Here is a 12417-nt window from a genome sequence, read left to right on the forward strand (position 1 = left end):
CTCTTACCCACTCCCCTTAATCTATATCTTGCTTTTCATAGTTTTGCTCATCCTTATTCTGTCATGTCTGCCTGCTCTGGATTTGTGTCTTATCTTCTCCACAACCATTACAGCCACCTTTGTGTCTTGTTCCGTGACATCTTTGATATCGAATCTGCCCTAAACTTCCCCTGACCTTCCCTTCTCTTCCACTTGCTCCTCCTCTTTCCTACAAAAACTCCATTACTTCATCAATTCTCTTCAGTTCTGAAGAAGTCATATCAGTCTTGAAACGCTAACTGTTTCTCCCTCTATTTCTGCTGCTTGGCCTCCTGAATTTCTCCAGCAATTTCATTTTGTATTTCAAGATACCATTGACAGCATCCCGACACACGCACACAGTCTTACATAGTGACTTGCCTACCCTTTAACTCTGAAGTTTATAGTTACCCTTTAAAGTGTACCAAAAATATCAAAATGCTAATATTCTCTACCTTTTCCTACACATTAAAAAAAGGCACATGAAAACCATAAAGGCTTTGAGAAAGGAGAGAAATGAAAGACTACAGAAATTCAGAAGGACCCGTAGCCTGAGCCCACAGAAATATTTAACCTCACGATGCCAAAAGTGTCCAACCACCTCCCACGCAGATCAAGACCATCCGAGCGCACACAGGGATTACCTGCAGCGAATACGCCAAGAACTTGTGGAAAGCACACAGTGAGTCACTGGCTACGTAAGGAAAGTTGCATTGAGAAATGGTTAGACCAGTGCAGCAGAAACACTGCTGCGGAGAAAAATATTCTGTTTCTGAAGCCCAGAGGTTACTAAAGGGCAGTTTAACATAGCAGTTAGTCAAGCTTTATAAATAATCACATAGTGTGTAAGAGGTTATGCTGAATGAAGAATTGTTAGAATTTGGAATGCACTGTCTGAATGGGTCATGGAATAGATTGATTTGAAGGAAGAGCTAAAATGCACAATGGGAAATTTCAGTGGTGTTCTTTTCAATGAAAATTGTTATGGTTTTGCTTCAGTCAGAGTATTGTGTCCAATTGTGTGCATTATATTTTAGGAAGGATATCCATGCCTTGGAGAGGGTTCATTGGGGATTTACCTGTATCTTTCCTGGGATGATTTATAACAGTTACATGGACAGACTGGGGCAACTGAGGTTATCTTCCTTCGAGGAAAGCAGCTTGGAGGGGATTTGATAGTGGTGTTTAAATCAGGAAGAGTTTCGCCAGAGTAAATGGTAAATCATGTCCAGTGGATAACCAAGGGCTGTAGATTTAAGGCGAGTGGCAAAATTGCCTAAAGCAAATGAGAAGAATTCAGAACACACCATCTGATTGGGTGGTGGAGCAGGTTCACTCAGCATTTTCAAAAGGAAGTTGGATAAATGCTTGAAAGAGAAACATACACTGATTCAAGGAAAGAGCTGGTATGCTTAGTGGGCCAAATGGCCTCCTCCTGTGCTGCACGTTTCAGTGCTTTGCTTTGCTTTCCCAAATGTGACCAACTTTCATCTCAGTCCAAGTCACTGGAATAAAAACAATTCTGGTTCCAGTACCGGGTAGCCCCATCCAAACAAATTTTTCTAACCGTTTCCCTGCATCTCCAGGGAAGGTAAAGTATGTAGGAACCTTCAGCGATTGTATGTGAACTGCTGATTTGAAATTCAGGAGAAATGAATATTACTTGGAGCTTTAAATTATCTAAAAGCATCATTTCATCAGCTGGTGAAAATTAATGATTATCGGTACCTCATCTCGATCAGTACCTGTAGGCTTTGCAGCCTTGTTGTAAATCATACATTTGATGTACACAGAGAAAGGCCTGCCTACCTTTACGTGCTTCATAAATTGTTGTAACTCTCTAGAACTCAAGCAGCTGTGAAGGGTAGAGAGGAGAGCACTTCTGAGATTGAGCATCTATTGAGAGATTATCAGAAGGCACGTGAGGAAGCGAAAATGGAAATAGCAAAGGCCACAGATAAACTCCGTGCAAGGACTGAGATGGAGAAATGTCGATTGCAGCAACAGATGATCACGCAGATATTGAAGGTAACCTTCGGGAGATAGCAAATCTAATGGGGCATTGGTGTACGCACCAGGTATCCATAGTCTATTGACATTAAATGCAATGTGTATATGAATAAGAATTTAGTTTAAACTTGTGATGAGTTTGACCATAATCTCATTAATGAACACTTGCAAACAATTCTGCCAGTGCAGGTAAATAATATGCATTTTAAAACTGTAGTTAGAGGAAATTAACTTGCAACATTGTTAAACTGTGCATTATTGGAAAGATCAACATCACAATGAGAATTGAACTAAGGAATAATTGTAACCTCTGAAAATAACAAAGTCAAACATTTTGCATCTGTCATAATTATTTATTTAACCACTAATGTAAAAGTGTTTCAGCATGTGCGTGATTTATCCAGATCTTTCACGTGTCTTGTTCTTATTAATCTTAAACTCACAGCAGTAATGGAATTGTTGAGCTGTTTATTACACAGAACATTAACTATTGAATGTCTGCTGGACTTCTTCCTTCAACAGGAGAAAGGAAGGGTGAAGAACGTAGTTAGCAGAAGCAGTTTGTGCAGCGGATCGAGTCTTAGTCTCTTTTCCAACCCCACATCAGGCTACAGCAGCAGCAACACTGCCTGTCCAGACAACAACTCTCAAACCAAGGTCAGACTTCACAGCAGAGACAAGTTGATGAGAACTCAGTGCATTTTTCAATTTGTTTGCCTTACTACTTTTCATCATTTATATAAATGATTTGGATGTGAGCATAAGAGGTACAGTTAGTAAGTTTGCAGATGACACCAAAATTGGAGGTGTAGTGGACAGCGAAGAGAGTTACTTCAGATTACAACAGGATCTTGACCAGATGGGCCAATGGGCTGAGGGGTGGCAGATGGCAATTAATTTATTAATAAATGCAAGGTGCTGCATTTTGGGAAAGTAAATCTTAGCAGGACTTATACACTTAATGGTAAAGTCCTAGGGAGTGTGGCTGAACAAAGAGACCTTGGAGTACAGGTTCATAACTCCTTGAAAATGCAGTCGCAGGTAGATAGGCGAGTGAAGAAGGTGTTTGGTATGTTTTCCTTTATTGGTCAGAGTATTGAGTACAGGAGTTGGAAGGTCATGTTGTGGCTGTACAGGACATTGATTAGGCCACTGTTGGAATATTGCGTGTAATTCTGGTCTCCTTCCTATCGGAAGGATGTTGTGAAACTTGCAAGGGTTCCGAAAAGATTTACAAGGATGTTGCCAGGGTTGGAGGATTTGTGCCAGAGGGAGAGGTTGAATAGAGTAAGGCTGTTTTCCCTGGAGCATCAGAGGCTGAGGGGTGACCTTATAGAGGTTTATAAAATCATGAGGGGCATGGAGAGGATAAATATCTTTTCCCTGGGGTGGGGGAGTCCAGAACTAGAGGGCATAGGTTTAGGGTGAGAGGGGAAAGATATAAAAGAGACCTCAGGGACAACTTTTTCCACAGTGGGTGATGCGTCTGTGGAATGGGCTGTCAGAGGAAGTGGTGGAGGCTGGTATAATTACAACATTTAAAAAGGATCTGGATGGATATATGAATAGGAAGGGTTTGGACAGATATGGCCTGGTGTTGGCAGGTGGGACTAGATTGGGTTGGGATATCTGGTCGGCATGGACGGGTTGGACCGAAGGGTCTGTTTCCGTGCTGTACATCTCTATGACTCTATTCTTGCACCACGTATGCCAGCTTGGTCCAAGGGTAGCATGGTGGCTCAGGTTTGATTTCAAGCCTTGGGTGACTGTCTGTGTGGAATTTGCACATTCTCCCCTTGTCTGCGTGGGTTTCCTCTGGATGCTCCGGTTTCCTCCCACAGCCCAAAGTTGTGCAGGTTAGGTGATTTGGCCATGCTAAACTGTCCATAGTTGTTGTGGTTCTGTTCGCCGAGCTGGGAATTTGTGTTGCAGACGTTTCGTCCCCTGTCTAGGTGACATCCTCAGTGCTTGGGAGCCTCCTGTGAAGCCCTTCTGTGTTGTTTCCTCCGGCATTTATAGTGATTTGTACCTGCCGCTTCCGGTTGTCAGTTCCAGCTGTCCGCTGCAGTGGCCGGTATATTGGGTCCAGGTCGATGTGTTTGTTGATAGAATCTGTGGATGAGTGCCATGCCTCTAGGAATTCCCTGGCTGTTCTCTGTTTGGCTTGTCCTATAATAGTAGTGTTGTCCCAGTCGAACTCATGTTGCTTGTCATCTGCGTGTGTGGCTACTAAGGATAGCTGGTTGTGTCGTTGCGTGGCTAGTTGGTGTTCATGGATACGGATCGTTAGCTGTCTTCCTGTTTGTCCTATGTTGTGTTTTGTGCCGTCTTTGCATGGGATTTTGTACACTACATTGGTTTTGCTCATGCTGGGTATCGGGTCCTTTGTCCTGGTGAGTTGTTGTCTGAGAGTGGCTGTTGGTCTGTGTGCTGTTATGAGTCCTAGTGGTCACAGTAGTCTGGCTGTCAGTTCAGAGATGTTCTTGATGTATGGTAGTGTGGCTAGTCCTTTGGGTTGTGGCATGTCCTCATTCCGTTGTTTTTCCCTTGGGCATCTGTTGATGAAATTGTTCTAATCTTTGCATTATAGCTTCTGCTTCACCCATCTCTGGACTCATAGCAGAAGCTGTAATGCAATGTGGGCGGCACGGTGGCACAGTGGTTAGCACTGCTGCCTCACAGCGCCAGAGACCCGGGTTCAATTCCCGCCTCAGGCGACTGACTGTGTGGAGTTTGCACGTTCTCCCCGTGTCTGCGTGGGTTTCCTCCGGGTGCTCCGGTTTCCTCCCACAGTCCAAAGATGTGCAGGTTAGGTAAATTGGCCATGCTAAATTGCCCTTAGTGTTAGGTAATAAGGGGTAAATGTAGGGGTATGGGTGGGTTGCGCTTCGGCGGGTCGGTGTGGACTTGTTGGGCCGAAGGGCCTGTTTCCACACTGTAAGTAATCTAATCTAATCTAAATAAGATTAGAACAAACAGCCTTACCGCAAATTCAACCCAAACTCTGGGTCAGATATGTGGATGACACCTTTGTAATCATTAAAAACACAGAAATAGAGAACACACACCGGATCATCAACTCCACACTCACAGGAATCCGATTCACTAGAGAGGAAGAAAAGGACAACCAACTCCCATTCCTAGACGTGATGGTACAGAGAACACCGAACGAAGAATTCACCACAAAGGTATACAGGAAAGCCACACACACAGACCAAGTCCTGAACTACGAAAGCAACCACCCCAACACACACAAAAGAAGTTGCATCAAGACGCTGTTCAAAAGGGCCACAACACACTGCAGTACACCAGAACTGCAAAAAGAGGAAGAAGAACACCTCTACAATGTATTCGCCAAAAACGGATACCCCCGCAATTTCATCAACAGATGCTTAAGGGAAAGACAACGGAATGAGGATATGCCACAACCCAAAGGACTAACCACATTACCATACATCAAGAACATTTCTGAACTGACAGCCAGACTACTATGACCACTAGGACTCATAACAGCACACAAACCAACAGCCACTCTCAGACAACAACTCACCAGGACAAAGGACCCAATACCCAGCATGAGCAAAACCAACGTAGTGTACAAAATCCCATGCAAGGACTGCACAAAACACAACATAGGACAAACAGGAAGTCCGCATCCATGAACACCAACTAGCCAAGAAACGACACCACCAGCTATCCTTCGTAGCCACACACGCAGATGACAAGCAACATGAGTTTGACTAAGACAACACTACTATTATAGGACAAGCCAAACAGAGAACAGCCAGGGAATTCCTAGAGGCATGGCACTCATCCACAGATTCTATCAATAAGCACATAGACCTGGACCCAATATACCGACCACTGCAGCGGACAGCTGGAACTGACAACCGGAAGCGGCAGGTACAAATCACTATAAATGCCGGAGGAAACATCACAGAAGCGCTTCACAGGAGGCTCCCAAGCACTGAGGATGTCACCTAGACAGGGGACGAAACGTCTGCAACACAAATTCCCAGCTCGGCGAACAGAACCACAACAACAAGCACCCGAGCTACAAATCTTCTCACAAACTTTGAAATTGTCCATAGTGTTCAGGGATGTGTAAGTTAGGTGCATTAGTCAGGGGAAATGGAAAAGCAATAGGGATAGGGGAATGGCTCTGGGTGGGTTACTCTTCGGAGGGTCAGTGTAGATTTGTTGGAACAAAAGGCTTGTTTCCACACTAGGGATTCTATGATGATTCAAGAACCACATTATTTCAATCTAAGTTATGCTGTTTGTCAATGCATTTATGTAGAGTCTGTCACAATCTCAGGACAGTTCACAGTGCTTTACTGTTAATGGAGTGATACCACTGTTATAAGACGGGAGACTGCTGATGAATTTGTGCACAACAATACCCCACCACTAGCAATGATAGTAATGATTGAATTAATGATGTTGGTCAAGGAATACGTATTAGCCACGACACCAGGGAGAGATCTCTCATTACTCAAAAATGTATCAGGAAAAACTTTCGTGTTATGGGATGGTAAGACTAGGTTTCATCCAAAAGATGACAACCCCAACAATGCAGCATGGGACAGAATATTAATTCTATAAACTGTGTCAGAGATTAACAGTATCAGATTTCTGTATGTTTTGGTTACTCCGAAAAATAAATGCTATACAATAGACCATTACACTCATTTTGACATTGAATCCCCACAGGTCATCGTGTAGTGAATAAGTCCACATTTTACTCTGTGTATGACATAATGTGAAGAGACACCCAGACACACTAATAGAGATAGATTCTGAAGCCATGATTCGTGTAACTGTTGGCAGAACAGGAAGGTTGAAATCCTAACAAAATTTCAATATTCTAAAATATCACACTGCCCTGCTTCAGCAAGTGATAACTAAAGCAAACTTTAATTGCTTTAATAATCATCAAAGCATCTTCTTTCCTGCTTGCAGAACTTTAAACAAAATCAAAGCATTGGGCAGGGGACCTGACCACATTCTGTAGTTTAGAAATGGTACCTGGTTCATTTAGAATTGTTGTCCATGGTCAAGTCTCCTTTTAATTAATTCCCAGTATATGGACATCACTGGCTGGGCCAACATTTATTACCCATCCCTAGGTGGCCTTGAGAAGGTGGTAGTGAGATGTGTTCTTGAACAGCTGCAGTCCACAATGCCCTTAGGGAGGTAATGCTAGGATTTTGATACAGTGAGAGTGAATGAACGCAATATATTTCTAGGTTAAGATGGTGAGTGGCTTGGAGTGGAATTTGTAGATGATGGTGTTCCCATTGTATCTGCTGCCCTCCCTCTTCTCGAGGGAAGTGGCCATGGGTTCAGAAGGTCACATCCCATGCTGGCACTGTGTGCAGGGGATGTGAAAGTGAATGTTTAAAACTAGTGGATTGGCTGCTTACTGAGCAGGTCAGCTTGTTCTAAATGATGATGAGCTTCGGGTATTACAGGAGACTGCTCATATGGTGGAGAGGCATCTGTTTTGGAGGTTGGTAACACAAGGTTTTAAGCTGTGTCTACCCAGAATAATGAGTTAGACATTTTACCCATCGGAATTCCAGAAGTCGGTATGTGATATTTGGACTTTTATTGCTTTTCTTGCCATTTAGATTCAGGATTCCATGGGTTTTCTTTTACAGTATATTAACTTATATTTGTTTATTTTAGTTGCTCATTGTTTTCTTGTTGTCTTTTGAATGCTAGAACAAAAGTGGTATTGATGCCTTGATAACTAGTAGAGGGCGGACAGCATATCGAAGATCACATGTTGATGTAACAGACCATCCAGCAGATGTGACCATCGAAAGTGTCCACGGTAAGTAACCGTGAATATTAACTCTGCTGAATATATATCTCAATGTGTACCAAGCTCCAATCACCTATCCCCTCAGTAACTGAATATATATCTCAATGTGTACTAACCTCCATTCACCTATCCCCTCGGTAACTGAATATATACCTCAATGTGTACCAAGCTCCATTCATCTATCCCTTCAGTAATTGCTCACCCTGAGCAGCTTCTCATTCAGCAAGCCCTCACATTAAACCACCTCCTCCTTCGGTGGAGTTGTGGATAGTGCTGAAGTATGTTGCAGGTTACAGAGGGACATAGATAAGCTGCAGAGCTGGGCTGAGAGGTGGCAAATGGAGTTTAATGTGGAAAAGTGTGAGGTGATTCACTTTGGAAGGAGTAACATGAATGCAGAGTACTGGGCTATTGGTAAGATTCTTGGTAGTGTAGATAAGCAGAGAGATCTCGGTGTCCACGTACATAGATCTCTGAAAGTTGCCGCCCAGGTTGATAGGCTTGTTAAGAAGGCATACAGTGTGTTGGCTTTTATTGCTAGAGGGATTGAGTTTCAGAGCCACAAGGTCACGTTCCAGCTCTACAAAACTCTGGTGCGGTCACACTTGGAGTATTGTGTACAGTTTGGGTCACCACATTATAAGAAGGATTTGGAAGCTTTGGAATGGGTTCAGAGGAGATTTACCAGGATGTTGCCTGGTATGGAGGGAAGGTCTTCTGAGGAAAGGCTGAGGGACTTGAGGCTGTTTTTGTTAGAGAGAAGGTTCAGAGGTGATTGAATTGGGACATATAAGATAATCCAAGGGTTAAATACGGTGGACAGCGAGAGCCTTTTTCCTCAGATGGTGTTGGCTAGCACAAGGGGACGTAGCTTTAAATTGAGGAGTGATAGATATAGGACAGATGTCAGAGGTAGTTCCTTTACTCAGAGTAGTAGTAGTAGTAGTGGTAAGTCCTGTAGCAGTAGTAGACTCACCAACTTTAAGGGCATTTAAATGGTGGTTGGATAAACATATGGATGAGAATGGAAATGTGTAGGAAAGATAGGCTTCAGATTGGTTTCACAGGTCGGCACGACATCGAGGACTAAAGGGCCTGTACTGTGCTGTAATGTTGTTATGTTCCATTTCCATGCGGCCTTATTTCTGTAAATTCCTTCAACCCCAACCCCCTCCCAAGTTATCTACACTTCTCCAACAGTGGTCTCTTGCACATTCCTAATGATCATTAGTCCAAGACTAGTGGCAGTGCCTTATGTGCCTACATATGGGCTGTTTTAGGCATGCCTGGTAGATCAACTGGCCAGTTCAAACACATGGGTTCCTGTAGATAAGTGTGTGGGCATGATCTCAACAAAATACATGACAAAAACCCCACAAGTTAACAACTGAATATTATTTCTGAATTAGTACATCGAAACTCTGTTCCTGTCGTGTTTTCAGAGCCTAATACAGGTTTGTGTCAGCACTAAATTACAGTATTATACAACTCAATAAACATTCCAGCATTCAGCTTGCTCCTTTAAACACCTGAGAATACAGTAGATAGTTCTACTGACTTTGTCATTAAAATTCCAAGGTTCTCTCTTTTGTTTGAGACTTGAAGATTTTGTGGTTTTGAAACGTCATGAGATCTAGACAAGGGATTACAGGATTAGAAAAAAAGAAACTGTAGCTGTATTTATTGTTATGAAGTTGAAGGTGTGAACTGTACCTTTCAGAGAGAGTGAATGCTGTTCTGCACTGAGAGCTTGCAAGAACAGTCTCAGTGTACTGAAAAATGGAAAATATATAACATATTTGATTGTGAAAAAGATACCTGAGTTGGTTGCTGTTTTGACGACATTTCGAATTTAACCAATCAGTTTAAATTATGCCCCAAGATACTAACGCCCAATTGAGTTTGAATTTATTGTTTTGCCAACATCGAACCAATGAGACAATCCAATATTGGGGATATAAAAAAAAGCCAGCCATTTCGAAAATCGGACAGAGCAACTGCCATCGAGAGAGAGAGATAAGACATTGAAACACTGTCAAAAGTATCTTTTCATATGAAACATCTTCACAATAAAAGGAAAGATGACCCAGGGAGGTTTTCAGCCAGAAGAAGAAAGACACAGAAGATGACAGCCACTGTATGATTTTGAAACTAAGTTGATGTAATTTGAATAAGTGTTTTATTGTTATAGGGGTAGGTAATAAGCAGTTAAGGGAAAGGAGGGAGCTCTTAGACTTATGAATAGTTGTTGTTTAATGTTCATTTTCAGAATTCAAGAATAAACTGATATTATTTTCTTTAAATAGTGTAATTTGGGAGTTCTCTGTCATCCATGTTTTAACAGATTACGAGGTGAGGTGAGCTTTTCTGGATGTCTAGTTTAATTAACAGAGGGGTTCACCGCCATGTCATAACATTATGGAGTATTGAACTTGCTTCAGAAGAGGGCGTTATATCATTACATAATTTTATTTTCTTACTGCAGCTTCCTGCTCACCTGTTGAGTCTGTCTCAGGGAATATATCACACCACATCAGTCACACCGCAAGTTCTAACTACTTTAAAAAATACCAGGATTTGGCAACTCACACTGTAGCTTCTGTTAAAGCAGAGGTACGTTTTCCCAGGATTCCAGGTAATGTTGATGAAAATATCTTTTTAATGGGGATTGCTGGCTGTGTCTGCCACTGCGGAAGCTGATCAATTCCTCTTTCGAGTGGCTCATTTTTGATGTTACCTTAGCCAGTGAGGTTCAACAGTAAACAAACAGGAGGCTGAAAGAACACAGCAAGTCAGACTGCATCAGGAGATGGAGAAGTCAATGTTTTGGATATAACCCTTCAGTTCTCGTCCTGAACAAGGGTTATACCTGAAATGTCGACTTCTCCACTACCTGCTGCTGCCTGGCTTGCTATGTTCTACCAGCCTCCTGTTTGTCAACTATGGATTCCAGAATCTGCAGGTTTTTTTTGTCTCTAGGTGAGGTTCAACAGGCCTGGGTGGATCATGGCTGAGTCTGATTTTCACATTGTATACCTATAAATGTGGTTCCGACTGGGGTGACTGGAAAGTATTCTATACTTTGAGGTGACTACTTATTTACTACTTATGATTACTTATTTACATATCTTGTATAAGACTCTGGTGCGGCCACATCTGGAGTATTGTGTGCAGTTTTGGTCGCCATACTATAGGAAGGATGTGGAGGCACTGGAACGGGTGCAGAGGAGGTTTACCAGGATGTTGCCTGGTATGGTAGAAAGATCGTATGAGGAAAGGCTGAGGCACTTGGGGTTGTTTTCATTGGAGAAAAGAAGGTTTAGGGGTGACTTGATAGAGGTGTATAAGATGATTAGGGGTTTAGATAGGGTCGACAGTGAGAATCTTTTTCCTCGTATGGAGTCAGCTATTACAAGGGGGCATAGCTTTAAATTAAGGGGGGGTAGGTATAGGACAGATGTTAGGGGTAGGTTCTTTACTCAGCGAGTCGTGAGTTCATGGAATGCCCTGCCAGTAGCAGTGGTGGACTCTCCCTCATTATGGGCATTTAAGCGGGCATTGGATAGGCATATGGAGGATAGTGGGCTAGTGTAGGTTAGGTAGGCTTGGATCGGCCCAACATCGAGGGCCGAAGGGCCTGTACTGCGCTGTATTCTTCTATGTTCTATGTGATCTTAATCGCTGAGCAGTGGGCCCACTCGTAACAGCATTAGTCCCAACCAAAATTCTGCCCAGATCATTAGATGACCAAATGCCATGTGCAGTTTATTATTTATATTGCCCACAGAAACCATCCAGGCAGTCTCTTATTTTTTTCAGGTCATGGTGGCGTCCATCAACAATCTCAGCAATCTTCTTCATGGCAAATCAGCAGCTGGCTGGAGGTAGGTGTATTACTCTGACAAGTCAAAACTTTCTCTTCTTGTTCTTAAGCTTACACTCCCTTAGCACCCTTTTTGAGGTATTCTTGAAGCACACTTATTGTAATGCAATACCAGTTTGTACACAGCACACTATAATGACAAATCATCTGTTGAGTGTCATTGGCTGAAGGATAAATATTGTCTGAGGCACTGTTGCAATAGGAAAGCATGTTCTTCTGTTCTTTATTACTGCCTAGATCTATGCTGTTATGGTGGTTTCCAATTTAATATTTATTTGGACAAAAGTTTAAAGGATTTTTTTAAAGATGTCAATGAAAGGACAATGGATTTCTTTTTTAATAAGCCATTTCTTGCATGTCACCTGTTGTGCGATAGGTGTCTGTTTACTGCAGACCCCTTGCATGGATTGACCCCTGTAAGGTTGCACCTTCTCTTTTGAGAATGTTTTGGAGTTTGCACTTGGTGGTTGACCTGGGGACGGTAAGATGCTACACAGCTCAGCTCTGAAAACCCTATATTATGATTCCAGTATGGTGCTGGAGCTGTGGTCCGGTCTGAACCCTGACTGGCCACCTGTAAGGTATCTGGAGGAAACCTTGATAATGTGTTTCCTGAGCAAGTTATATCGACAAAGATCTCAAAGACATTTGCTTGTGTTTGGTGACATGGGGTCTT

The 12417-nt window shown here is 42.6% G+C and overlaps 1 protein-coding gene across 2 annotated transcripts in view; it reads left to right on the forward strand.

The window, feature by feature from the left end:
* stard9 (StAR-related lipid transfer (START) domain containing 9) overlaps positions 1–12417 on the forward strand; it is a 299291-nt gene that overhangs the window by 279351 nt on the left and 7523 nt on the right. For both annotated transcript variants that reach the window (XM_043698518.2, XM_087990203.1), the window contains 6 exons: positions 497–700; positions 1863–2046; positions 2551–2685; positions 7756–7867; positions 10344–10471; positions 11678–11742. In XM_043698518.2, the coding sequence (XP_043554453.2) occupies positions 497–700; positions 1863–2046; positions 2551–2685; positions 7756–7867; positions 10344–10471; positions 11678–11742 (828 nt within the window). The remainder of the gene's footprint in view (positions 1–496; positions 701–1862; positions 2047–2550; positions 2686–7755; positions 7868–10343; positions 10472–11677; positions 11743–12417) is intronic.

This window comes from Chiloscyllium plagiosum, unplaced genomic scaffold (genome assembly GCF_037043375.1).
Source record: "Chiloscyllium plagiosum isolate Xiang-an unplaced genomic scaffold, Cpla_swu_hap1 HiC_scaffold_8, whole genome shotgun sequence".
Lineage (NCBI taxonomy): Eukaryota > Metazoa > Chordata > Chondrichthyes > Orectolobiformes > Hemiscylliidae > Chiloscyllium > Chiloscyllium plagiosum.